Genomic DNA, 27531 nt, shown 5'->3' on the forward strand with positions numbered 1-27531 from the left:
ATTGCGGCACTACCCCAAAGGATTTACTCTTGGTATCACATACTCGACACATTGACTGCACCCCTGGTATGTTACTATTCTACTATGTTTGAGGATGTCACGTTGCAATGTCTGTCTTCTGCTGCCAAGATTTTGGATTACTGTTGGCTATTTCCATTTCTGCACATCAAATCACAGACTGCAGTCATTGGTATCCCATCTTACCTGGCTATCACCCTCACCCTGACCCATAAAGTTTCAAGCCAACCTACTCTTAGCTAGCATTTCCAATCTTCCATAGGCCTACTTTTCAGTTGTAAAATCCTGGTCATGTGTACCTTGTACATTCTAACACACCTTTCCTGTTTGACTTCTCCTTTTCTGATGTCCCTTGTTTATTTCATATGAAAGGTGCAATATAATTAGGGTCTGCACTAACCAATTCTAGGGTTACTATCACGACACAACCGCTTTGGAAGCTCCTGTACAGCTTTGCTTATGTTTCTCGTTTGCAGCACAGCCAAAGAATTGTCTTCCCAAAAGGCAAGGTTATTATTCTCCAACAGATGAAGGAGACTCGCCCTCATGCTTGAGTTCCACTCGCCTGTTTCTCAGGTTGAGTCATGCCGCAGATGTACACTGGTGTACACTGCCTCCCACCATTCCATGAGGTACCTGTACTAAATCCTTAATTCAAAAAGTGATGTGGGATTATAGTCGACAAAAGATATCTGTAGTAAATAATCGCAAACTCTGCTCTCTATCACAATCCAGGCACTTTCAATTGTAGTATTTAATAAAATCAACAGGACATTTATTTTGTGCTGAAAGTATTTAAAAATTAGCCTCATTCAGCAAAAATGTTTAACTGATGCTATTGGAAACATTTCTGTAAATATCTTATCTCCATTTTATAAAACTATTAATTTCATTGCTTTGATTACATTGGTTGCAAAAACTGCAGATTACATCTCATTAAGGATGGCTTCACTGTGGCCCAAGTAAGAAAAACCTGAAGAATTTTTAGTTTTAACACTGAACCTGTTGCTAAACACCATATTTTATTGAAATAATGTACAACATATGAAGGGTATAATGGGAAATTGGGTGAAGGATAGTCAAAAGGTGAAAAATCAATAGAAATAAAAATCATCCACATATTTTCACAGTGGCATTACTTAAACCACATGTGGAATAATACAATTCAAATAATTAAACAGATACCTTTTCTCATAAAATCTTAAGAACTTTTAAAATTGTTTAAAAAAAATAATAATTCAGCCTGTTCTTTTGAGGTTTGCTGTTAAAATAATATTTTTACAGGATGTTCTTTTTTTAAAGCCCAACACCAAGATTTAACAGACCTTACTAAATATAACAGTATTTTGACCCCCATTCTCCCCCCTCCCCACCCCCCTCCCCCCAAGCTTTTGGTAATCATGCACAAAACAAAAAAAAAAACAAAAAATATGTTTACATGACACTGGAACTGATATTTTTCAGACCAATGTTTCAATTTAGGTATAATTTTTATTGTTTTAAGCCAAGTAACACTGAGGAAACAAGAACAGCAGCAATTTCTATTATTTTCTCTGGTAGCTCACTTGTATATGTATTGGTATACAACCATGTATTTTGCAGTTCAGCTTCACATTGTTTAACCAGTCAGATGCAATAGTCACAGCTCCATCTGAATGCACAGTATAAATAAAATATTGAGTAGTGATTAAATTCACAATCATTGCATTATAAAGTGGTTCATCTTGAATACCTCTGAAAAAAATGCAACTGATACCGTGGTATTTGTCAGGGTTTAAAATATTATTACAGATAAAATTACAGATCAATTCTTTTGATGAATATTGTTTCTAAATCAAATTATACAATGAAATGAATCGTGTTTGAGATTAAGGAGACATTTTTAGGTTGCTTTCAACATCGGGACTACTTTAAGGCCGATTCATCATTGGTTCTAGGGGTGGTGATGCTCGGAAGGAGTATGTTACGTTGGAATATTGAACTGCTGGTAAGTACTGAGCAGTGAACTCATCAGGGTCAATAATGTGGATCATGGAATCAGTGATGCACAGCTAGTTTTCTTGCCTTCTAATATTCGTATCTGTCTCTGCAAGCATTGCCCTGCTCACCAACTGATCTTGGAAACATGATTCTAACTTAACCTCTCTAAGCTTACATCTCTAAGACATTCAAGCAGTTGGGCTGAGTGCTTGATGACCATAATAACGGGCATGTCTATATTGAAGTATACCTTTAATAATTTTGCTATTGCAGTAGCTCTTTACTAGTGATAAAACTATGTTTCACATGTATTTATTTCATAAAATGCTACAGTTAAGACATTTTATTAAATACACAAAAAGGCAGACTACATTGCAATCCTACATTACTGGTTATTCCCTGTGAAAAGATTAACCATTATTTACTTGATCAAAATCAACTTGCACATTAAAAAGGAAGACTTACAAAATTAGACAGGAAGGGACTATGAATTGTTTGTGGCCTATCCTACTTTTTATTTAAATGCAAATTACAGTACCAGTATCTATTCGGAACTGAGTCACACAGAACAAATTGTATTTACAGGGATAAACATCAAGCATACATCACAAAAATTTATATTAAAATGAAATAAAAATTCAGTCACAAACAGAAGCATTCAAGTAATAATGTTAAACAGATTTTTTTTTTTGCTTTTTGTTTTTTTTAAAACCAAGACAATTCACATGTGATGCAATGGTTGTATAGTATCCACAGTCCTTTTTGACAGAGGTGGTGATGCTTTTGTGTACAGGCTGTGTGAAGCATAGCAAAACATCTCTAAGGCGGATTATACAGGCAGGCAGGTAGTCACACAAGTAAATTACCACGTTTAACCCTTTGTGTACCAATTGAAACATAAAATCAAGGATATAGGCTCGGACTTCAACATATACTCTTGGACAATTTCAAAGATTTGGTTGGTCTTTACAACAAAAATCTAATCATTCGTTTTGATTCTAGAAATCAAAATTGGGCAGGCAGCAACGGGAGATAATCACACCCCCTTCCCAAAAATAAAAACACCAAATCTAAATGTTTGGACCAGACATATTGCTGCTTTCAGGAAACCCAGCCTCCAGGAGTCACTCCCTATAGTCAGTTCCCCCTCACCCTGACATAATTACACCATGTAGATCATTTCAGGCCTAGGGTAATGGACAGCATTACCTGTTTAAATAAAGTACTGAAACCATGGGTGATCATTGTAGCCAGTACTGTACACAGACGTGGGCTTGAATTTACTTGCAACTGGCTAGCAATATGCTTACAATTTGCTTTTTTTTCATTAGTGGCTACATTTCAGAATAACTGTCTCAGGAAACTGACTTGCGTATTGTATGTGTTCATTGTTTCCCCACCCCTCTGGGAATATTAAGAGCACTAAATTCAGTATTTGAGATATTGATATTGGTGGTGGAATGAAGATGATCCTAATGAAAATATCTGCTCAGATCAATGATTAACTCACTCACTACCTTCTGCATCCTACATCTAGAACCAGTCCCTGTACAATCTAGTCGGCTAAAATGGCAAGGATCCTCACTTCTATAATGTGTTTCTTTGTAACCATTTACCGTACAGAGGAATATTAAGTGTATACTAAAAATAACATAAAGAATGCAATATATATGTTTGAATATTAATTTCCATATTGTAAAAATATTTGATGCTATTAAAAAATGGTTTATACCAAAAAAATTGTACAAACCAATCCCAAATGATTTTCTGATCATTTGGGATTCCTTTAAACCTGCCAGTGTAGGATGCAAAGTCAATAATCAGGTCTGCTCAGCACTGCAGTGCCCAGCAACATCTACTGGGGTGGGTGAACAGAGCACTACTTATTGCTCTATTTACTGCTCTATTTAGACCAGTCTAATGTAACAGTCTTCCGTAGCTTCAATTGGCAGAGCGGGTAACTGCAGGCCATGGTTTAAAAAATGCAATTCCTATTTGTGTTTGTTTTATTTTTTAAATAAAATAAAATAACTTTTCTTTCTGGGCTTGGAGACTTCAATAGTTTCCTTTGATCATACAAGCCCTGGTGTAAAAGGTGAACGGCAGACAGGGTCTCCAAACTCTGGGTGGATCTATGTTCTCACTGATGGCTGGGTCACAGCAGCCTCAGGACACTAGGACCTGGTGTAAGAAAACACGTACTAAGAAGTAAAATGTTTAAAGATTTAGAGATATAAAAACACAAGCAGTTTTTTCCCCCGTCTAGGTGCATTATTAAACTGCCAGAAAATCCAGGGAACTGCAGGGCTGAATCTCCATTAGGATACACTATCCAAATCCACCAAGTGACAAGGTGGACAGAGAACATTCCATGATGGAACAACTAACTAAGCCTTGAAATCCACTCACTCCTGGTACAATACCAGTCCATACCTTGTTGCTTGTAAGGGATATATATATACACACACACACACCCACACATATATATACACACACATACACACATATATGTGTGTATATATGTAAGGGCTATGCATATATATGTATATATACTATATATATATATGTATATATATTGCAGCCAGAGATGTATTAAGGATGAGCAAACCATTCTGATTAAACATGCCTTTTATTCCTTTGTAATTCAATGCCCACTTTTCCCACTGCTCTATTTAGTGGCATTTCCTCATTATATATTTTAATATATTTATTTACGTGGATATGAAAAATGTCAAAAATATCACCAGTGTGGCATTTTTAAATAGTGTGACACCTGTTGCAACAATTAGGAAGGAAAGTTCGATTGGCAATATGAATTTCCTCCTTTTAAGGCACTAATCAAATCCTAATAGTTCTCTCATCCTTAGCACAAATCCACTTGAAACTTCATAAGCTGCAACTGACCAAATAAAGGCCATAGTTCAAAAGAAACCTGATAATGGGACACTCCAGTGTTAATCTGGTGCACACAAGATAAAAGCATTTGGTAAAACAAAACTCATTAAAAAAAAATAATCAAGAATTGCATTATAAAATGTCAAATAATTTGTATATTAAAATGCTAAGTTTCATGCAGCACTAGTGGCAACTCTGGCAGGTTTCATTTCATTCCTTCTATTAGAGCCTAAGGATATTTTGGGAAAATAAAACAGAGTTGACGTAGCACATTAAGAGTTCAAATAATTGATTATACATGTATATGATGAACTAAAATTTGTATGGTAGATTTTCAAATTAACTCTGCCAAATCAACGGAAAACTATTATTTTTTTTGTAGAATACACCAGCTTCAAATCTTAAATCGTCATAACCTGTTGAGAGCCCAAACTTTTTAACTAATAATAAAAAAAATGCAACTTTTGAAGTATTCAACAATTCTGTACAACTCTTTTCCAACTGCAGTGTGAATCTGATACCCAAAATAAAACTCTCTAATCGACGTGAAAAGGTACATAAAGGGTTAAATATGAAACAAACAGCAAATATACTTCAGTGAGGGACAATTAAAAAAAATGCAAACATTGGAAGCAAAGGCACTAAAAACTAGATACTATACAGCACTAATTCCTTGTACACTGTCTCCGCATCTATAGTACAGAATTGTAACTATGGCTTTAAAAGCTCTCCGACAATTAACAAAATTTGCCCTGAATGTTTGTAACTCTCATCAGTTCCCAGGTCCACATACTTTATGTACAAAAAAAATAAAAAAGGGTGGGGGCAGGGAAGAAGAGGGAAGAAGTCTGAAATCAGTGGGATAATTTTTACACTCCTTCGAGAACTCAAGATTGTATTTCAGTTGGTGTAGTTCAGAAACCTACTATGGATTTGTTCTATACATTTAACTGGGGTGTACACAATACACTGATTTTGCAATGACTCGATTTAAATAAATGGGACTAGTACAGAATTGGATCACAATTAGTCCTGAACAGTTAAATAATCAAGTGACAAAAAAGGTCAAACCTCTCCTCACCAGGGGGGATATTATGGTGACTGCAGTCTTTGCTTTTTGTGTAACAGTGATTGCCAGAGTGGATCTGTATTGTCCATTTGTGCTGGTACGGATAAAGCTTACCACCCATACCAAAATACGACCACTTCTCACTCAGATTCTTTGGAGGGAATCTGACGCCAATCGATTTTTTGCCAAATCCAAAGTCTACACCAGAGTGAAACACACCTCAGTGTTTCAAGTGTTTGCCCGAGCGCGGGAGATTTGAACGCAATGGCAGACTTCAATAAAAGATTGTCAAGGGAAGAGTTAACCTTGCCCCACATTCCTTTTTCAATCCCTCTTCAGTGAGTAAATGATTGGTTTTGTATTTAATTTGTACGTGTTTTTTTGTTTAAAACAAGATTAAATAAAATGAACACTAATGACGTTGTTGTATTGTTGGTGGTTGACCAGCATGGTTGCAGCTGACTGGACATCTGAGGTGGGCGGGCTTGCCCTGTCTCAGGTTGAGTTGGATGCAGAGGCTGAAGCTGCATTGGTTGACTGTCCACGGTCCACAGCAGCATTTGTATCTGGAAAACAAGTGGTGAGAGAGCACATTTTAGACAACGTTTTGCAAAAGCTTGACTCGTGGAATGCATTTATCCGTGCTATCCCAACTCTGTTTTGATTCCAAAACTCAGCCATCGTTTCCCTCTCCCTGACTCTGTCTGAAGAAGGGTCTCGACCTGAAACATCACCTATTCCTTTTCTCCAGAGATGCTGCCTGTCCCGCTGAGATACTCCAGCATTCAGTGTCCACTAGCATCTGTAGTTCCTTCCTACACACTCAGCAATAGTTTCCTCCACTGCAGGAACTAGTGTTACTTTCATTGCATGCATGCACATGTTTGATGAACCCATTCTAAAAATTAAACCTGTCTTGTCCCAAGTTAGTAGGAAAGAACTGCAGATGCTAGTTTACATCGAAGGTAGACACAAAATGCTGGAGTAACGTCTCTGGAGAGAAGGAATGGATGACATTTCGGGTCGAGACCCTTCTTTAGATTGATGTCGGGGGAGTGGGCGAGACAAAGATAGAATGTAGTTGGAGACAGTAAGACTGGTGGGAGAACTGGGAAGGGGGAGGGGATGAAGAAAGAGGATGAGGTTTTCCAAACTGGATCATCGGAGATGTCCTCATTCTTAAGGAAAGGGGGGTTCCCCTCTTCCATTATAGATGAGGCTCTCGCCAGGGTCTCCTCGATATCCTGCAGCCTCGCTCTTACTCCCCCTCCCCCCTCACCGTCCTCACCTTCCACCCCATCAGCCGTCGCATACAGAATATAATCCTCCAACACTTTCGCCACCTCCAACGGAATCCAATGACTGGCCAAATCTTCACATCTCCACTCCTTTCTGCTTTCCGCAGAGACCGTTCCCTCCGCAACTCCCTGGTCAACTCGTCCCTTCCCACCCAAACCACCCCCTCATCAGGTAGTTTCCCCTACAACCGCAGGAGATGCAACCTGTCTCTTTACCTCCCCCCTCGACTCCATCCAAGGACCCCAACAGTCTTTCCAGGCCAGGCAGAGGTTCACTTCCACCACCTCCAACCTCATCTACTGCATCTGCTGTTCCAGGTGTCAGCCTCTCTACATCGGCGAGACCAAGCGCTGGCTCAGCGATCGTTTCGCTGAACAGCTCCGCTCAGTCTGCCTTACCTGCCTACCTGAACTCCCCCTCCCATTCCCAATCTGACCTTTCTGTCCTGGGTCTTCTCCATTGTCAGAGCGAGGCCCAGTGCAAATTGGAGGAACTGCGCCTCATATTTCGCTTGGGTAACTTACACCCCAGCGGTATGAACATTGACTTCTCTAACTTCAAATAGCCCTTGCTTTCCCTTTCTGTCCATCCTCCCACCAGTTCTCCCACCAGTCTTACTGTCTCCGACTACATTCTATCTTTGTCTCGCCCACTCCCCTGACATCAGTCTGAAGAAGGGTCTCGACCCAAAAAGTCGCCCATTCCTTCTCTCCAGAGATGCTGCCTGTCCCGCAGAGTTACTCCAGCATTTTGTCTATCTTTGTTGTCCCTAGTACCAGTTTACTCACACCAAGCAAAAATCACTGCTCACCTCTGCAACGATATAGCATTCATCAGACCCAAAACATCACCTATCCATGTTCTCCAGGGATGCTGCCTGACCCACTGACTTACACCAGCACTTTGTGTATTTTAGTATATCCCATTAACCTTGTCATCATGTGATTCATTCACTACAAAGGTTTAGCTTCGTGTGAATATGCAAAACAACACATTTGCTGCAAATTCCTCATATAAACTTCACCACAAATTCTACCCCAACTTATTGTTCTGTGTGATCTTGGTATAAAATGAGTGCAACCTCACAACTTCCATCTCGCGTAGAAAAACAAGGCATGAAAAAAATGTGTAGACGGACACTGTGATAAATTAGAGCAGTAATTTCAAGCAGTTCAATTCTGTCATATAATAAAATTGTAATCTTATCTCCATGATACCTGTAATAAAACAAAGATTGAATGATGCAGGAGAAAATATTAAAGTCATCTTATAGATATCAATAGAAGAATTAGATTTCAAATTCCTGACGAGAATATTTTTCAGATAAAGTTTACTTTAAACTCTGGTCCTGTCAACACGGAAGTTATAGAGGCAGCAACTGATATCTGTGGGTGATAAATGCAACCACAGGAAAACCTCATCATACCATACTTCCATGGTTTCACCGTTCTCATTGGGATATCTGTCAGCTTCACCCGATTCTCTCTTTCAGTATTATTCCCTCTTTGTTTTATTACAGGTTTCATAGAGATAAGATTACAATTTCATTGTATCACAGAATTGGACTGCCTGAAATTATGTTTATCCATATACATTGCAGATGATGCTGGAGTATGGCGACTCTTTGCATGCTGGTTGCACAGAAGGATCTACTATCGTCCGATACAATCTCTCTACTCTTTGTAATCTCTTTCCTACCAGTGAATCCAGCACCATTTCCAAATGTTCTAATGATATTCTGGTTACTTTTGACTTTGGAGATACAGTGCTCAAACAGGCCCTTTGGCCCACCCAGTCCGTGCTGACCAGTGATCACCCCGTACACTAGTGTTTAAGAAGGAACTGCAGATGCTGGAAAATCGAAGGTAGACAAAAGTGCTGGAGAGACTCAGCGGGTGCAGCAGCATCTATGGAGCGAAGGAAATAGGCAACGTTTCGGGCCGAAACGTTGCCTATTTCCTTCGCTCCATAGATGCTGCTGCACCCGCTGAATTTCTCCAGCACTTTTGTCTACCCTGTACACTAGCACTATCCTACATACTAGAGACAACTTACAATTTTACAGAAGCCAATTAACCTACAAACATTTGCAGTGTGGGAAGAAACCAACGTGATCACAGAGAGAATGTACAAACGGCAGCACGTGTAGTCAGGATCAACCTCGGGTCTCTGGCGCTGTTAGGCAGCAACTCTACAGCTGTGCCATTGTGTGGCCCCGCTGCCTCTTATTCATCTCCACCCCATTGTGGATGCTGGACTTTGCCTGGGAAACACATGGGCTGCAATGCTGAGAACTATATTCTGTACTCTATCTTCCCCTTTGCTTTACCTATTGTACTGGAGTTTGAGTTTTATCTGTAGTGATATCTGATCTGATCGCACGCCAAACAAACCGTCTCTCTGTACCTGGGTACAAGTGGCAATAACCTGAACCCAAACCATTTCTTTGGAGAAAATACTTAGTGGTAAAGAGGGCAGTACAGTGGTGCAACTGGTAGAGCTGCTGTTTCACGGTGTCAATCCTGACCTCGGGCACTGACTGTGGAGTGTGCACGTTCTCCCCGTGACCGTGTGGGTTTCCTCCAACATCCCAAAGCCGTACAGATATGTAGGTTAATTGGCCTCTGTAAAATTGCCCCAAGTTCGTGGGGAGTGGATGAGATAGTGGGATTACAGAGCTGACGTGAACGGGTGCTGGATGGTCGGTGTGGGCTCGGTGAGCCAAAGGGCCTCTTTTCATGCTGTATCTCTAACTTAAACCAAACAAAATTCCCAGCGGCAAACTGAAATAATTCACTCAACGACACCCACCTGACACTGCGGAAGCATTCGTTGGAGTTGAAGCAGGAGGCTGATTCCGAATGTGAGGGGGGATAAGGATTGTTGCCAGTGCGGGGTTGCTCGACAGTTCTGCAAACACAAGAGAAATGCTTAATGCATCTTATGCACCAGATTACCTCCAGTGGAAGCGCTAGCTGGGCTTCATACTGAACAGTTCAATCATTTTGATGACTCGAACAATACAATGGAAATCTTTCGTGTTGGTGAGTACAACAGAAGGACCATTAGTAAAATGTGAACATGAGCATCATTTGCTGACTGTTCCAAGTATTTGTGTTTTGGTGTTAGAAGAAATCTTCTGGAATAAGACTTTTATCTTTGATTATCTTAAATTCTATTTTCATGTATTCTACTAATTTCTACTGAAATCATGATGGCCACAGCCATCCTGTGGAATCTACAAGATGCTGTGACAGTTTATTTTACCATGGAATCAAACAACACAGAAATGAGACCCGTTCAGTCCACCTTATTCATGTGATACCTACTCACACCAATCCCATTTGCCTGCACTAGGTCCACAACCCTCTTCACTATTCCTATCCAAATACCCGTCCCAATGTTTTCTAAACATTGTCATTATATTTTCCTCTGCTATTTCCGCTGGCAGCTCGATCCAGATAACCACCGTACTGCAAGCAAAAACTGCCCATCACATCACCTTGACATTTCTCAACTCTCCTCTTAAACCTGTATCCTCTAGTTCTAGACTCTGCTGTCCTAGAGCAGAAACCACTATCCATCCTGTCTTCCACCTGCAGAACTCTGAAGACAATGTTTACATGGACCAAGATGGCGGCACAGCCTTAGCAGCTGCGGTTCGCCTGCAGTCCGTTTGTTTTTTCTTTTTTTTGTTTGTTCTTTTGTCCCGTTTTAGTTAATTTTTGGTTTTATTTTATTATGTTGTGTATGGGTGTGGGGGGAACGTGTTTTTGGTCTCTTCCTTCGAGGGGGATGCGACTTCTCTTGTCGTATCCCCCGTGTCCGTCTCCGTCTGCGCCGAGGCCTAATGGCGGAGCTGGGGCAGCGTTCCAGCGGCAACATCGGAGCTGTGGTGTTCCGGCAGCGGAGCTGTGGCGTTCCAGCAGCGGTGCTGTGGCGTTCCGGCAGCGGTGCTGTGGCGTTCCGGCAGCGGTGCTGTGGCGTTCCGGCAGCGGTGCTGTGGCGTTCCAGCATCAGCAGCGACCCGGCAGCGGTGCTGTGGCGTTCTGATGGCAACATCGGAGATGTGGCGTTCCAGCGGCACCGGCAGCAGAGCTGTGGCGTCCCGGCGGCAGCGACGACCTGACCTCGGAGGATCGGCCACGGGCCCGGTAGACGACAACGTCGGGGGCTCACAGGTCGGAGCAGAAGGAGAAAGAGGAGGGAAGAGACAAGAACTTTAAGATTTTTGCCTTCCATCACAGTGAGGAGGTGTTTGGTAAACTCAGTGGTGTTTATTGGGTGTTTTTGTCATTTTTATTATATGTATGACTGCAGGCAACGAAATTTCGTTCAGACCGAAAGGTCTGAATGACAATAAAGGCTACTTTACTTTACTTTACAAGGCTTTTGACAAGGGCTAGCATGTTGGATGGGCCAGAAGGTTAAGTTACAAGGCATCTTCAGCATGTTGGCAAACTGGATCCTGGCTTGGTGACGGGTGGCAGATAACACACATGTGGTTTAATAAAGACCATTTTTATACATTTTGGTTTCACCATGTAGCAATTACAGCAGTGTTTATACATATTCCCCCCATTTCAGGGCACCATAATGTTTGGGACACAGCAATGTCATGTAAATGAAAGTAGTCATGTATTAGTATTTTGTTGCATATCCTTTGCATGCAATGACTGCTTGAAGTCTGCGATTCATGGACATCACCAGTTGCTGGGTGTCTTCTCTGGTGATGCTCTGCCAGGCCTGTATTGCAGCCATTTTTAGCTTATGCTTGTTTTGGGGGCAAATCCCCTTCAATTTTCTCTTCAGCCTATAAAAGGCATGCTCAATTGGGTTCAGATCGGGTGATTAACTTGGCCACTCAAGAGTTGACAATTTTTCTTGCTTTAGCAGTATGTTTGGGATCATTGTCTTGTTGTAGAATGAACTGCCGGACAATGAGTTTTGAGGCATTTGTTTGAACTTGAGCAGATAGGATGTGTCCATACACTTCAGAATTCATTATGCTACTACCATCAGCAGTTGTATCATCAATGAAGATAAGTGAGCCAGTACCTTCAGCGGCCATACATGCCCAGGCCATAACACCCCCACCACCGTGTTTCACAGTTGAGGTGGTTTGCTTTTGATCTTGGGCAGTTCCTTCTCTCCTCTATACTTTGCTCTTGCCATCACTCTGATACAAGTTAACCATATAACCATATAACAATTACAGCACGGAAACAGGCCATCTCGGCCCTACAAGTCCGTGCCGAACAAATTTTTTTCCCCCTTAGTCCCACCTGCCTGCACTCATACCATAACCCTCCATTCCCTTCTCATCCATATGCCTATCCAATTTATTTTTAAATGATACCAATGAACCTGCCTCCACCACTTCCACTGGAAGCTCATTCCACACACGCTACCACTCTCTGAGTAAAGAAGTTCCCCCCCTCATGTTACCCCTAAACTTCTGTCCCTTAATTCTCAAGTCATGTCCCCTTGTTTGAATCTTCCCTACTCTCAGTGGGAAAAGCTTATCCACATCAATTCTGTCTATCCCTCTCATCAATTTAAAGACCTCTATCAGGTCCCCCCTTAACCTTCTGCGCTCCAGAGAATAAAGACCTAACTTATTCAACCTATCTCTGTAACTTAGTTGTTGAAACCCAGGCAACATTCTAGTAAATCTCCTCTGTACTCTCTCTATTTTGTTGACATCCTTCCTATAATTGGGCGACCAAAATTGTACACCATACTCCAGATTTGGTCTCACCAATGCCTTGTACAATTTTAACATTACATCCCAGCTTCTATACTCAATGCTCTGATTTATAAAGGCTAGCATACCAAAAGCTTTCTTTACCACCCTATCTATATGAGATTCCACCTTCAAGGAACTATGCACGGTTATACCCAGATCCCTCTGTTTAACTGTATTCTTCAATTCCCTACCATTTACCATGTACGTCCTATTTTGATTTGTCCTGCCAAGGTGTAGCACCTCACATTTATCAGCATTAAACTCCATCTGCCATCTTTCAGCCCATTTTTCCAAATGGCCTAAATCACTCTGTAAGTTAATCTTCGTCTCATCTGGCCACAAGACCTTTTTCCAGAACTGTGGTTGCTCTTAAGTACTTCTTGGCAAACTGTAGCCTGGCCATCCTATTTTTGCGGTTTACATCTTGCAGTGTAGCCTCTGTATTTCTGTTCAAGAAGCCTTCTGCGGACAGTGGTCATTGACAAATCCACACCTGACTCCTGAAGAATGTTTCTGATCTGTCGGACAGGTGTTTGGGGATTTTTATTTATTATAGAGAGAATTCCTCTGTCATCAGCTGTGGAGGTCTTCCTTAGCCTGCCAGTCTATTTTCAGAAGTCGTAATGACTTCTTTGACTTTCATTGGCACAACTTTGGTCCTCATGTCAATAAACAGCAATAAAAATGTCTAAAGGTGATGGAAAGACTGGAGGATAGACTAGGCGCTGAGAGCTCTCTTATACCTGCATTAAGGAGGCAATTAAACACACCTGAGCAATTACATACACCTGTGAGGCCATGTGTCCCAAATATTATGGTGCCCTGAAATGAGGGTCTATGTATGAACACAGCTGTAATTTCTACATTGTGAAACCAAAATGTATAAAAATGGCCTTTAATAAAATCTGACAATGTGCACTCTAGCCACATGTGATTTTTTTTCTATTACAAATCTCAAATTGTGGAGTACAGAGGCAAATAAATAAATGATGGAGGGCACTGTAAGTCTGGGAATCAGTGCTGGGACCATTGTTGTATTGTAGTATGTACATCGGTGGGGACGCTGCAATGGCGGCAGCCCTGTCAGCAGCGTTAGTTTTTTCAACTTTTTTTTTTTTTTTTAGTATGTTTTAATGTATGTTTTTAATGTTTCTCGGTGTGTTTTGTGTGGGGGTTGGGGAGGGGGAAACCATTTCAGCCGCTTCCTCCATGGAGAGGCGGCTTTTTCCAAGTCGCCTCTCCGTGGCCTAACAGCAATGATCGGCGCGGCCTTTCCCGGAGACACACTCGGGACTTCAGCGGTGGGTGCAGTGTGGACTCTCGCCATGGAGCGGGTGAGCCCTCGCTGGGGCTCGCTGGAGGGGAGTGCTCCGTTTCGCTGGCCCGGGGCAACCAGCAGCCTGAAGCCGCGGTCTGCACAGCACCAGCTGGCGCGGCGTCTACAGCCCGGGATCCCTCGTGGGGGACCCGGGGGAAGAAGAAGCCATCACTGCCGGCCCGCGTCCAACTTCTACCGCGGGCGCAGTGGCGACTTACCATCACCCCTGGAGGGGAGCTTCGACCGCTGGCCCTGCGGTCTGCGGTGCTTCTGGCTGCGGCGCGGCGGGGACTTTAAACCTTCGACCGCCGGCCTGTGGCCTACACCAACTTAAAGCCGCAGTCTCCGGTGGGGAAGAGCCGACTCTGGACTTACCTGGACTTGTACCTTGTCCTTTTACCATCTGGACGCCCGCAGCAACGGCTGCGGAGGGTTGAGGTCCCGACCACGGGGGAAAATGGAGGAGGACTGGCCAAATTGTGTGCCTTCCACCACAGTGATGAATGCTGCAGTGGATGTTTATGTTAAATTTTTATTGTGTTTTTGTGTGTGTTCTTTATAATTGTACCGCTGCTGACATATTCATTTCACTTGCACTTATGTGCAATGTGACAAATAAACCGTATTGTATATTGTATTATTGTAAATGACTTGGATGAATGAGAAGGGTCCCATTAGAAAGTTTCCAGATGGCTGGAGCTGTAGATAGCAATTGTCTTACAACATAGCAAGATATCTATCAGCTGAAAAGTGGTAGAAGGTAGCATTTAATCCAGACAAATGAGATATGGGCGGCACAGTGGCACCACAGGTGGAGCCGCTGCTTCACAGCATCAGAGACACAGGTTCAATCTTGAACTCAGATGCTGTCTGCATGGAGTTTGCACGTTCACCCTGTGATCGCATGGGTTTCCTCCGGGTGCTCTGGCTTCCTCCCACATCCCAAAGGCGTGCAGGTTTGTAGGATTATTGGCCTCTGTAAATTGTCCCTAATGTGTAGGGAGTGGATGAGAAGGTGAGATAACAGAACTAGTGTGAATGGGTGATCAATGGTTTGCATGGACAGTGGTTTGGAGGGCCTGTTTCCATGCTGGATCTCTAAATCAAATGCACTTTTGCAGGGCAAATAGATCTTAGCAGGGAACTTAAGAGTTTCGATGTACAGGGAGACCTTGGGATGCATGTCCATTGCTCCCTGAAAATGTTGACACAGATAAGGTGGAGAAGGAGGCATTTGGTACGCTTTCTGCATGGGCTCCAGTACCGAGCGTAAGAGTTGGGACTTCATGTTGCACCATTACAAAAAACATTGGTCAGATCGCACGTGGGAAGTGTGTAAATTACTAGTGACCACAAGCAAGATGCAGTAGCAATAGAGGATGAAGAAGAGATGTTGCCTAGAAAAAAGTGCTGCAGACATAAGGAGAGATTGGACAAGATGGGCTCATTCTGTCAGAGGCCGAGGGGTGATCTTTCTTCCTGATGACTATTTGATCCATGCTCCCTGATGCTGCACCTGATCAGATTCTCCCTTAATGCCATGACAGACACTTTCATCTGACCTCTGGAATTCAGCCACTGTTCGAGGACAGGTTTGTCTTGGAGTCTCCGCCTTCTGCTAACCATTCAACTGATGGCCACCATTCGTGAATGGATGTAGCTGGACTTCAGACCTTTGATCCGATCCATTGGTCGAGGATTGCCTTAACTCTGTTAATCCCCTAGCCTCGTGTTACAGCCTCACTACTCATGTTTAAGTATGTCTGAAGCTGCACATGGCATGCCCCTTTTGTCTTCATTAAACCAACGTGGACCTCCTGGCTTGAATGCACAGATACGAGTGAGTGATAAGACCATGCCAAAGATTACAAATTGTGGTGTATATTACAATTCTGTGGATCATTCAGTGCCTCGTGCATGGTAAATTATGAGCTGCCAAAGCAGTCTTGAGTATCAAGTGAGTTTATTGTCATGTGTCCCTGATAGGACAATGAAATTCTTGCTTTGCTTCAGCACACAGAACATAGTAGGCATTTACTACAAAACAGATCAGTGTGTCCATATACCATAATATAGATATATACACACATGAATAAATAAACTAATAAAGTGCAAATAACAGATAATGGGTTATTAATAATCAGAGTTTTGTACGAGCCAGGTTTAATAGCCTGATGGCTGTGGGGAAGTAGGTATTCCTGAACCTGGTTGTTGCAGTCTTCAGGCTCCTGTACCTTCTACCTGAAGGTAGCAGGGAGATGAGTGTGTGGCCAGGATGGTGTGGGTCTTTGATGATACTGCCAGCCTTTTTGAGGCAGCGACAGCAATAAATCCCCTCGATGGAAGGAAGGTCAGAGCCGATGATGGACTGGGCAGTGTTTACTACTTTTTGTAGTCTTTTCCTCTCCAGGGCGCTCAAGTTGCCGAACCAAGCCATGATGCAACTGGTCAGCATGCTCTCTACTGTGCACCTGTAGAAGTTAGAGAGATTCTTCCTTGACATACCGACTCTCCATAATCTTCTCAGGAAGTAGAGGCGCTGATGAGCTTTCTTGATGATTGCGTTAGTGTTCTTGAACCAGGAAAGATCTTCAGAGATGTGCACGCCCAGGAATTTGAAGCTCTTGACCCTTTCAACCATCGACCCGTTGATATAAACGGGGCTGTGGGTCCCCCTCCTACTCCTTCCGAAGTCCACAATCAGTTCCTTGGTTTTGCTGGTGTTGAGGGTCAGGTTATTGCGCTGGCACCATATGGACAGTTGCTCGATCTCCCTTCTATACTCCGACTCATCCCCATCAGTGATACGCCCCACAACAGTGGTGTCGTCAGCGAACTTGATGATGGAGTTCGCACTGTGGTTCGCTACGCAGTCATGGGTATAGAGTGAGTACAGCAGGGGGCTGAGCACGCAGCCTTGAGGTGCTCCCGTGCTGATTGTTATCGAGGCTGACACATTTCCACCAATACAAACAGACTGTGGTCTGTGGATGAGGAAGTCGAGGATCCAGTTGTCAAAGGGATGCGCAGAGACCTAGTTCTGCGAGTTTGGTAACCAGTTTGGATTGTATTAAATGCCGAGCTGTAATCGATGAATAACAGCCTGACATATGAGTTTTTGTTGTCCAAGTGGTCCAGAGCGGAGTGGAGGGCCAGCGGGATCACATCCACCGTTGATCTGTTGTGGCGGTATACGAACTGCAGTGGGTCCAGGGTTTTGTCGAGGTAGGAGTTAATTTGCTCCATGATCAACCTTTCAAAGCACTTCATCACCACCGGCGTTAATGCCACTGGTCGATAGTCATTGAGGCACATCACCTTACTCTTCTTGGGCACCGGTATAATTGATGCCCTTTTAAAGCAGGTGGGGACCTCAGAGGAGGTTGAAAATGTCCGTAAAACCTCCAGCCAGTTGGTCCGCACAGGTTTTTAGAACACTACCGGGTATACCATCAGGTCCAGGCGCTTTTCGGGGGTTCACCCCTCTGAAGGATTTCCTGACGTCGTGAGTATACAGCATTTAGCACAATGACAGTGCCACAAAACAATGTCATGCCATTGATGGTGGCCAGCCATAGAGCTCAGCACCATACAGCTGGGGAACAAAGTGTAAATAAACAGAGAGGGAGATGCCAGCAGAGTCACATTCAACATGTGGCAGAGAGGGAGAGCCCACGGTGCAGAGAACCTGTCCACACATGGGGAGCAGGAGCCGCTGCCGATCCTAGTGGTGGTCTGTAGCCCTCATGAAGATGTATCTCCACAGATCAGCATTGACCACTCATCCTATCCGACCAAACACCTGTCTGAAGAAGGGGCCTGCCGAAACTTTACCTATCCATGTTCTCCAGAGACAGACACAAAATGCTGGAGCAGCATCTCTGGGGAGAAGGAATGGATGGCGTTTCTGGTCGAGACCCTTCTTCAGACTGATGTCAGGGAAGTGGGCGGTACAGAGATAAAATGTAGTCGGAGACAGTAAGACGTGGGAAAACTGGGAAGGGGGAGGGATGGAGAGAGAGGGAAAACAAGGGCTATTTGAAGTTTGAGAAGTCAATGTTCATGCCGCTGGGGTGTAAGCTGCCCAAGCAAAATATGAGGTGCTGTTCCTCATTCTGACAATGGAGGAAGCCCAGGACTGAAAGGTCAGTGTGGGAATGGGAGATGCTGTATGACCCGCGGAGTTACTCCAGCACTGGGTGCCATTATGAGGGATTTGAGGCAGCAGCACGTGGCAACTGGATCTTTCTTAAAAATATAGTAAGAGGGCTATGTATTTGTAGGCGTTTTAAATTAGGGGACCAAGAATGCTGTACTGTGCTACACTATAAGCAGACTACAGGTGCACCAAAGAAAGCATACAGCTAGGTTGCAGGACAGCTCTGCCCAAGATCGTAAATAATTGCAGAGTTGTGGATGTGGCCCAGTCCATCACACAGACCACTCTCTCCATCATTGACACCATCTGCGCTTCACTGTTTTACAAAAGCAGCCAACATGATCAAAGACTTGTCCCACCCTTGCCTCATTCCCTCTTCTCCCCGCTCCCGTCTGGCAGAAGGTACTGAAGCTTGAAAGTGCACACAGCACCAGATTCAGGAACAGCTTCTTCCCCACTGTTATCAGGCTTCTGAACAGCCCTTCCATAAGCTAGAGTACTGTCCGATTCACCTCTACCCCATTGTGGACATTGGACTTTGTCTGTGGAACTGGTGCGTTACAGAGTCAAGGATGAATTCTGAATTCTCTGTCCTCTCCTTTGCTCTGCCTGTTGTACTTGAGTTCAGCTTGATTCTATTTATGTACAGTGCAAAGCTTTTCACTGTACCTCTGCACACGTGAGAATAATAAATCTTAACTTACAAAGCTGCAAGTATAGAAAAAGCAATTTTAAATTGGTTTGTTTTTTCAATGTAACCTTCAAAAATAGTTATTTTCTTAGTCCTCACCTTGAGTAGTGAAATTGAACAGTAATGGTTTCTCACGCCCATTTGGTAACTTGACATTTGGGTCCCGTAGTTCATCAAAGAATGTATGTGCACATGCCTCTAGAGGTGTCAAACGGGCGGTGGGCGTATATTCCAGCAGTCGGCTACAGAGCGCAATAGCTTCCGGTGGAGTGCGGGGTCGGAAGACCTGTCAAAATAAAAACGTGTTTAATCAATAAAAATATCACCAATTGAAAAATGCATATAGTTCCCAAGTGAAATGGGCCAACAATTGATATTTGAATAGACAGGCACCTCGCGATTTATACATTTTTTGAAATAACCAGCTTGTTCCTTAAATATGAAAGTTTGATTTTGGAATAGTGCATTCAAATTTACTGCCGGCACATTGGCTGCCTATGTTTAATTTACATGGTTTTGAATTGCTCTCTGCTTTTGAAGCACATAACCTAGGCGTAAAACGCCAGGTGCCTGCATGACTTAGCCCATAAGGGCAGGAATGAAGTGATCAAGGGATGTTACGAATGCCCGTCTATCTTTCCAATGTATTGTGGCACTATTCAAGGAAAAGGATAACATAAGTGTATCATAGAGTCATTCAGCAAGGAAACGGGCCCTGTGATCCATGCCAACCAAGATGCCCCAATCCTGATCCATATGTACCATTACTAACTTCACCAAAAATAGATTATCCAGTAAATTATTGCAATGTTATATTGTGAAATTTTTCTGTTAGAATGCATCTGTATTAATACATATTTCACTCTATCGTTTGAGAAGTAATTCTTAACATCCAAGTCATAGAAGGCACCCTAAATATTAGAGTAAAAAAATAAAATCACTCAACCAAATGTCAAATGCATCAATCGTACAATTTTACAGCGTTTATAAAATGTAGTTTTTCCGAAAACAAGCAAACGTATTGACATAATTAAAATACATTTTGATGAATCAAAACTTGGAACATGTGACACGCCTTATCCTGTTAAATAGTTACACGATTTCCTGATGCAAAGACAAAAGCGTGTTTGGTTGATTGAGTATTTAATAATCAAACAGCCTCTCTCAAAGTTTTACCTCATCCAGGTTTCTCTGTACCTTTGCTGACGGGCAGAAACTCGTGCACGGACAAAGTTCCACTGCTACCTATCACCCTGGTCAATGTTTACTTAAATACCAAGACAACTTGCGACTTTGCTTGTCTGGAGGCAGCTGAGACTATTTACCCTTGATACATTGAGATGATATCTAAAAGCATTTTTATCACCCCAAACTTTTAATAGTTAACGGCAAACATCAGTGATCTCTGCCTAGATTAAATTAACCCTTTATCAATAATGTCATCAACTCTTTATTGAGTGGACTATCCACATTGTTATTAACCAATTAATCTACTCTAGTCTAGACTATATTTAAAAAGTGAAAGATTAAAATGAGTTGCTGGAGATCTGCCAATATATACAACTAGTACAGTGTTGTTTTAAGAATTAATGCTAAAATTAGTTTATAAAAAAATGAAGCTTCATCGCAAAGTAAAGAGCAAGATCAGGAAATAGGCATGATCAAAAGCACAAATATTAGTTGTAATGAGCAAATTCACTGGGTGATTTGCATATATCACACTAAGCAACACAAATAGACTGCTTTACCAGTTAATACTTGTAAAAGGAGAATAATTTTCAGTTTACTAATGCAAATTTTTGCTATCCTTTTAAAATTGTAATTGATTACATTTGGAAAGTACGTTATTGGAGTGAAGTACATTTGGGCTCAGATTGCTAAAGATATTCTATATCCTTTGTCAAAAATGTAATGTTTTTCTACTACTCTTGCCACATTACTTGTAAACTGTTCTGTTCACCATTCTGCCATGTAAAATTCCATATAGCAAACATTTGTATGAGATTGTCATTCAAGATTCACAGTACTATCAGCTTCAATTTGCACATGCTACAGGAAAATTAATAGTAAAAGTTCAGTTAAATTTTTTTGTAAACCTATTTCTGTACTGATTGGGAAAACACCTCACAGAAGATAAAATATTAGTCTTCTCATAGCTTGCACATGGAAATGAATGAATAAATCAGCGGTACAGAATGGGAGCAGGCCCTTCAGTCCAACTTCTCCATGCCAAGGTCTCTTCCTGAGGTAGTGCCAATTTCCTGCATATGACTCACGTCCCTCTAGATCTTTCCTATCCATGTACCTGTCCAGATATCTTTTCAACAGAGGGGAAGCAAAAAAACATTGGGGTTTGGCATTAACTGAAAAATGGTTAATATAGTATTTCAGAATATTTCTCTGCATTTTTTAAAATGGTTATTGCCTTTCTAACTCAATTTCCTCCACCATCCACAGGAGAAAATAATACTCTCTAGCCACTTGCAGCGATACGCTCAAATTTCCTAAAGACCAACTTCATTTACCATAACAGTTCTTCAGATTTGTTCCTATTAAACAAAATAGGATTTGTTCCTAATCAACAAAATAGAGAGAGTACAAAGGAGATTTACTAGAATGTTGCCTGGGTTTCAGCAACTGAGTTACAGAGAGAGGTTGAACAAGTTAGGGCTTTATTCTTTGGAGCGCAGAAGGTTAAGGGGGGACTTGTTAGAGGTCTTTAAAATGATGAGAGGGATAGACAGAGTTGACGTGGATAAGCTTTTCCCACTGAGAGTAGGGAAGATTCAAACAAGGGGACATGACTTGAGAATTAAGGGACAGAAGTTTAGAGGTAACATGAGGAGGAACTTCTTTACTCAGAGAGTGGTAGCTGTGTGGAATGAGCTTCCAGTGGAAGTGGTGGAGGAAGGTTCGATTTTTATAATTTAAAAATAAATTGGATAGTTATATGGATGGGAAAGGAATGGAGGGTTATGGTCTGAGCGCAGGTATATGGGACTAGGGGGGAAATACGTGTTCGACACGGACTAGAAGGGTCGAGATGGCCTGTTTCCGTGCTATAATTGTTATATGGTTAAACCCATCTCTGGCATCCTGCTACATTTCTTTGTGGTGCAGAGTGGCGTCAGCAATGGCTGCCTCGCCAACAGTCTGTCTGTCCCTTCCTTCTTTCGTTTGTTTGTATGTATGTGTTAAATGGATGTTTATAGTGTTCTTTAGCATGTTTTATGTATGGGGGGGGTTTGGGGAAACTTTTTCTAATCTCTTACCTCGACAGAGATAAGATTTTTTCCCGTATCGTATCTCCGCCCGCACTGCAGCCTAACATTGAGGAGTTGGCGGCCTTTGCTGGAGACCGACTTCGAGAGCTCTACCACGTGGGCCTGCGGGACTTACCATCACGGAGCTCACGATCCCTGTCGGGGATTGACTTTGGGGCTCCAACTGCGGGAGCCTGTGGATTTTAACATCCTGGAGCTCGCGGTCTCTGGTTAGAGACAGACTTCAGGAGCTTCGATCGCTTAGACACGGAAGCTTCGATCGCCCTGACTGCAGATGGTTCGAATGCCCCGACCGCAGGAGAATAAAAGAGGAAGAAGTTCTGACTTTATCGCCTTCCATCACAGTGAGGAGCATGGGGAATCTGCTGTGGTGGAAGTTTATTTTAACTTTTATGTAGTTGTGTGTCTTGTTGCTCTTTTTAGTATGGCTGCATGGTAATTCGAATTTCACTGTACCTTTAATTGGTACAGGTGACGATAAACCGACCTTGAAACCTTGAAGGAAATTTGAAGGTCAGCCTTCTGGGCTTCGAGTTTGGAAAACTATGTTATTCAGATGGCCGAGCTTTTCTTTCTGGGTCTACATGCGTCTAACTTCAAATCAAATGTGTAGCACCAATCATCTTGTCTCTTCTTTCCCAAAGTCATTATTCCAGGATTCCTTTGGAACAGAAAGTGTAAACTAACTTCCTTCTTCAGGCTCTCCAAGTCAAACCTCCTACATGTTTCTCTCTGCCAAGGATGGAGTTTTTAAACTTACTTTCACAGTGTTCATTTTAACCAACCAACTCACACATCCCACTGCCGACTTACCAATGTTTGGCTCAGCATCTGCAGTTCCTTGGATTTCCAATTTTCTTTCCTGCACTACCCTCTACCTGGTGCTAGGGTTTCCTGTCAGAACTGTCACCATCACACCTCCTCAAACCTTATGCCAATACTGATCTTATTATTCTCCTCTTACACAGAGCGTGCGGTCTACTTGTTCCTCACTTACTCCGACTGCACTGTAACCAGAGATTCCCTCAGGATCAACCATTTTATCTCAACAGCTGGCTCACAGCAACCTCTTCCAAAAGCACGCCAGACTTCACAAGCTACCTAAATACAAACTGCTACCGTTGGATCTGAAGTAAGGACATTATGCTGCTGTTGAGCTCTGCTCAAGACAGAGGTCTGGAGATGCGGGAGACAAAGAATGAGATGCAGGCAGAGAGAGGAGGCCGTGGAGGTATGCATTGTCGCTTGAATGTTAATACAGTCCACCTTGGATGCAATGTTCCCATAGAACAGATGTTTTCCTTTGCCCTGTTTACGAATACCTTCTGTGTAACATTCACCTTTTGCAAAATGAAATTTGGGCAATGCCCACAAGTTAACTGCACAGAGAAATAGGAAGCTGAATGATAGAACAGATCATAAAAGAAAACCAAAAGGAGGTTGAACTATGTTCAAAGAATAAAATAAACCATACCCAAGGTACCCCAAATGTTTCCAAGATGAAAAAGCCCCTTTTACGTTTAGCACAAATAGTAATTTTGCTGTTCCAATGAACTAAATTGGACAGCTGTACAAGAATATGAAAAATCTACATTCCGAAATAAATCCAAGCTCATTAACAAATAAAAAATATTTATATCCAATGCACACTGATCTGTTTTGTAGTCAATGCCTACTATGTTCTGTTGTGCTGAAGCAAAGCAAGAATCTCATTGTCCTATCAGGGACACATGACAATAAACTCACTTGAACTTGAACTTGGTTTGTGGTTTCATTGTCTAGATTCCTTGAGTTGGAGGCAAAGTGATTGTTCACCATCAGATCATCGGCAAAAGCAAGCATTAATTTGAGTACCTGCAAAGATCGGGGCAAAGACCGGACGGAGCATGATCCTAAAGAGCCCCGTGGGCTCGTTAATCTTTCTTATTCCAGGTTTCAAAAATTAGCAACAGCTGGATAGAATTTTATCTCCTCGAGTGCTCTATCTATGAATTTGATCATTCTCAAGATGAAGCAATCAGCGTCAAGCTGCCAAGGGCAGATTGCCTTTCCCATTACTAATTCATTGCATTTAAAAAAAATCTATTTTTCTCATGATTGAAGTCTTTCGCGGAAGAACGTAAGAATCTTGCCAGAAAATAATGTACATTATAGCTGGTGGTTAATAACTGAGCAACTGTAGAATTTGACACTCAACTAATCCTCACTGTATAAATAAAAAAAAAAAATCAGGTCCCTACATGATGCATCCACCAAATCTGGTGTTGAATCTGCATGTCTATCACCAGGAAAAGGAATAGCTTTAATCATGCAATATGTTCAATGTTAGAAGAGTGAAAGAAATATCTATTAAAGAGATTTTGAAATAATATTTAAACATAGAAGGCATACATCATTTGATTTTTGTGGATACAAAGAACTGCAGATGCCGGTTTACAAAAAAAAGAGACAAAGAGCTGGAGTAACTCAGAGGGTCAGACAGCATCTGTGGAGACATGGATAAATGACGTTTCAAGTAAGGACCCTTCTTCGGACTCATGGGTGGCGTTTCGGGTCGGGATCCTTCTCAAATTTCTTTAGCTGAGTTTAGTTTAGAGATACAACGCGGAAACAGGCCCTTCGGCCCTTCGGGTCGACGCAGACCAGCGATCCCAGCACATTAACATTATCCGATACCCACTAAGGACAAGTTTTTTACATTTACACCAAGCCAATTAACCTACAAACCTGTATGTATTTGGAGTGTGGGAGGAAACCAAAGATCTCAGAGAAAACCCTCGCAGGTCACGGGGAGAACGTACAAACTCCGTACAGACAACTCCCGCAGTTGGGATCGAACCCGGGTCTCTGGCACTGCATTCGCTGTAAGGTAGCAACTCTACCGCTGCGCCACCGTGCCGCCCTGACTCTTCTGTCAGTCTGAACAAAGGTCTCAACCCAAAATGCCATTTATCCACGTTCTCCAGAGATGCTGCCTGATCCAGTGTCTTTATTTGATTTGTTGTGCTTCTGCTGCAGTAAAACTTTGTATACTCTTCGCAGTTAAATAGCACTTGCAGAAGCATGACTTATCTTCTCCTACTGATACTTTGACCATAAGTGTAATCTACAACGTGAATGTCAAAATGTGCCATTGGCCTCTGAAATTTAAAACTCTGATTATTCTCCAGCATTATTCTGTTCACTGATTTGCTCACTCTATCCAATCAATTCAAGCACATATTTTTGCCCTTACTTTCATTCTCATTTGTTAATGTCTCCCAAACTCTTATCTATTCTTGCATATATTCCCAACCACTCACTTACAATTGATGCATTTCATCAGCAAATTCTTGCATTCATAATCAAGCTGATACATACTGTCACCCTAAAGTGCGGGTCAGACTGTAGAATGGTCGCCTGTCCACTACCTCCGCAGATGCTGCCTGACCCGCTGAGTTCCTCCAGCACTAAGCATTTTGCTCAAGATTCCAGCATCTGCAGTTCCTTGTGTCTACATATAATCATCCAATGACTCTCCTTTTACCGCAGGGGAGGGAACACTTTGTGGATCCAATCAGACTTTACTAGTGCAGCTCATCTCCAGTGCCAACTTTTAATGGCAATTTCTGTTTCATATTCTAGGAGAGTAAATAACAGCATTTGTTTCATAGATGCTGTGCGGATGCAAAGAGCTTTAAGACAGAACTACAGTGAACCGCTGAAATATTGATTCATTTAATGATTTTGCTTGAAGATAGACACAAAATGCTGCAGTCTCAGCATCTCTGGAGAGAAGCAATGAGTGACGTTTTGGGACGAGACCCTTCTTCAGTTCTTTCATACACATAACAATTTTGCTTGATAGTTGTGATATTCACAGTAATGGATGAATGATGCAAGTTTTGGTTTAGTGTTGAGAGGAGGGAAGGTCTCTTCTCCATATCCAGGAAGTGAAAAAGCTCAAATAAAATACATTTATGCACTTTCAACTCAGGCTCAGTCGGTATGGATCCACAAGTTATCAAGGTCCATATCAAATTGCGAACTGGAAATATGCAAATATAACAGAATTATATTAATGGGAAATATTATTTAGCGTGGGATTGAATAATTAGTAATATGTAATTAGTACTTCATAACCCATGTTTTAAAGGGTAATTTGCTGCTGAGAACCAATTTAAAATAAAATGTCTCACAAAGCAATGCGAAACACCAAAAAGTTAATTTCATAAACTTTGAGTAATGATTGTTTCTAAAACATTGTTTTATTTTTGTTCCGATACATCATACAGAAATTTGCTCGACCGAAAAACATATTTATTCCAATTTATAGTATTAGTATTTAATAGCCACGACAGGCTAAAGTAAATATTTTCACTGTGTAATAACTATAATATTTTATAGACATTTTATCTCCTTATAGAATATTAGGCTGAAAACACAGCTGCTTGAATGAGTATGTTGGTCTATAATGACCTGACAAGTTTAACATAAAACTCGACAGACAAAAGCCATAAATGCTTTCCTCTGTAATTTTAGCGTTCGATTCTAAAACTGCAATATTAGGCATTAACCTGCTTGACTGAGGGAGATGTTGGCAGTTCTTGGCTTCCTAAATTTTGCCCTGTACTACTGCATAAATGTTCCTTTGCTTACCTTAGTCCAAGGATGTGCCTTGATCTGTGGGAATTTGAATTCAGTGTAGTTGGGATTCATCTCTCTGATTTGCTCCCTTGTTGGTGTTCCCAGGACCTGGAAGCAAACATGAAATATGCATTGTATAATCTGATGAATTCATACACAGGAATACAATTCATTAGATGATACAATTACTTGCAAGTTGAACACTGGCGGCTAACACATCCTCAACGCTAGTGCATAAGAACAGGCCAAGGTGCAAGGATTGAGTTTCAAGCGCTCTAGATTATCAACCAAAAGTATGGTTACATTCTTTGAAATAAGTTCAACCACATACAAACAGAAACCTCAAAAGACTGCGATGAACTGGCAATTATCCAAGTTGCATCTGGTCAGTCCTCACTCATCCAATGTACTCAAAGACCAATTCTAAATGGAAACATTAGATT

The 27531-nt window shown here is 42.0% G+C and overlaps 1 protein-coding gene across 1 annotated transcript in view; it reads right to left on the reverse strand.

Moving 5' to 3' along the window:
* Window positions 1-3899: 3899 nt before the first annotated feature.
* gsk3ba (glycogen synthase kinase 3 beta, genome duplicate a) overlaps window positions 3900-27531 on the reverse strand; it is a 141949-nt gene continuing 118317 nt past the window's right edge. Inside the window, exons 8-11 of the mRNA XM_055644300.1 lie at window positions 27101-27196; window positions 19278-19464; window positions 10073-10171; window positions 3900-6528 (exon numbers count right to left, since the gene is read on the reverse strand). Of these exons, the coding sequence (XP_055500275.1) occupies window positions 6458-6528; window positions 10073-10171; window positions 19278-19464; window positions 27101-27196 (453 nt within the window). The 3' untranslated portion in view covers window positions 3900-6457. The remainder of the gene's footprint in view (window positions 6529-10072; window positions 10172-19277; window positions 19465-27100; window positions 27197-27531) is intronic.

Source organism: Leucoraja erinacea, chromosome 13 (assembly GCF_028641065.1).
Source record: "Leucoraja erinacea ecotype New England chromosome 13, Leri_hhj_1, whole genome shotgun sequence".
Lineage (NCBI taxonomy): Eukaryota > Metazoa > Chordata > Chondrichthyes > Rajiformes > Rajidae > Leucoraja > Leucoraja erinaceus.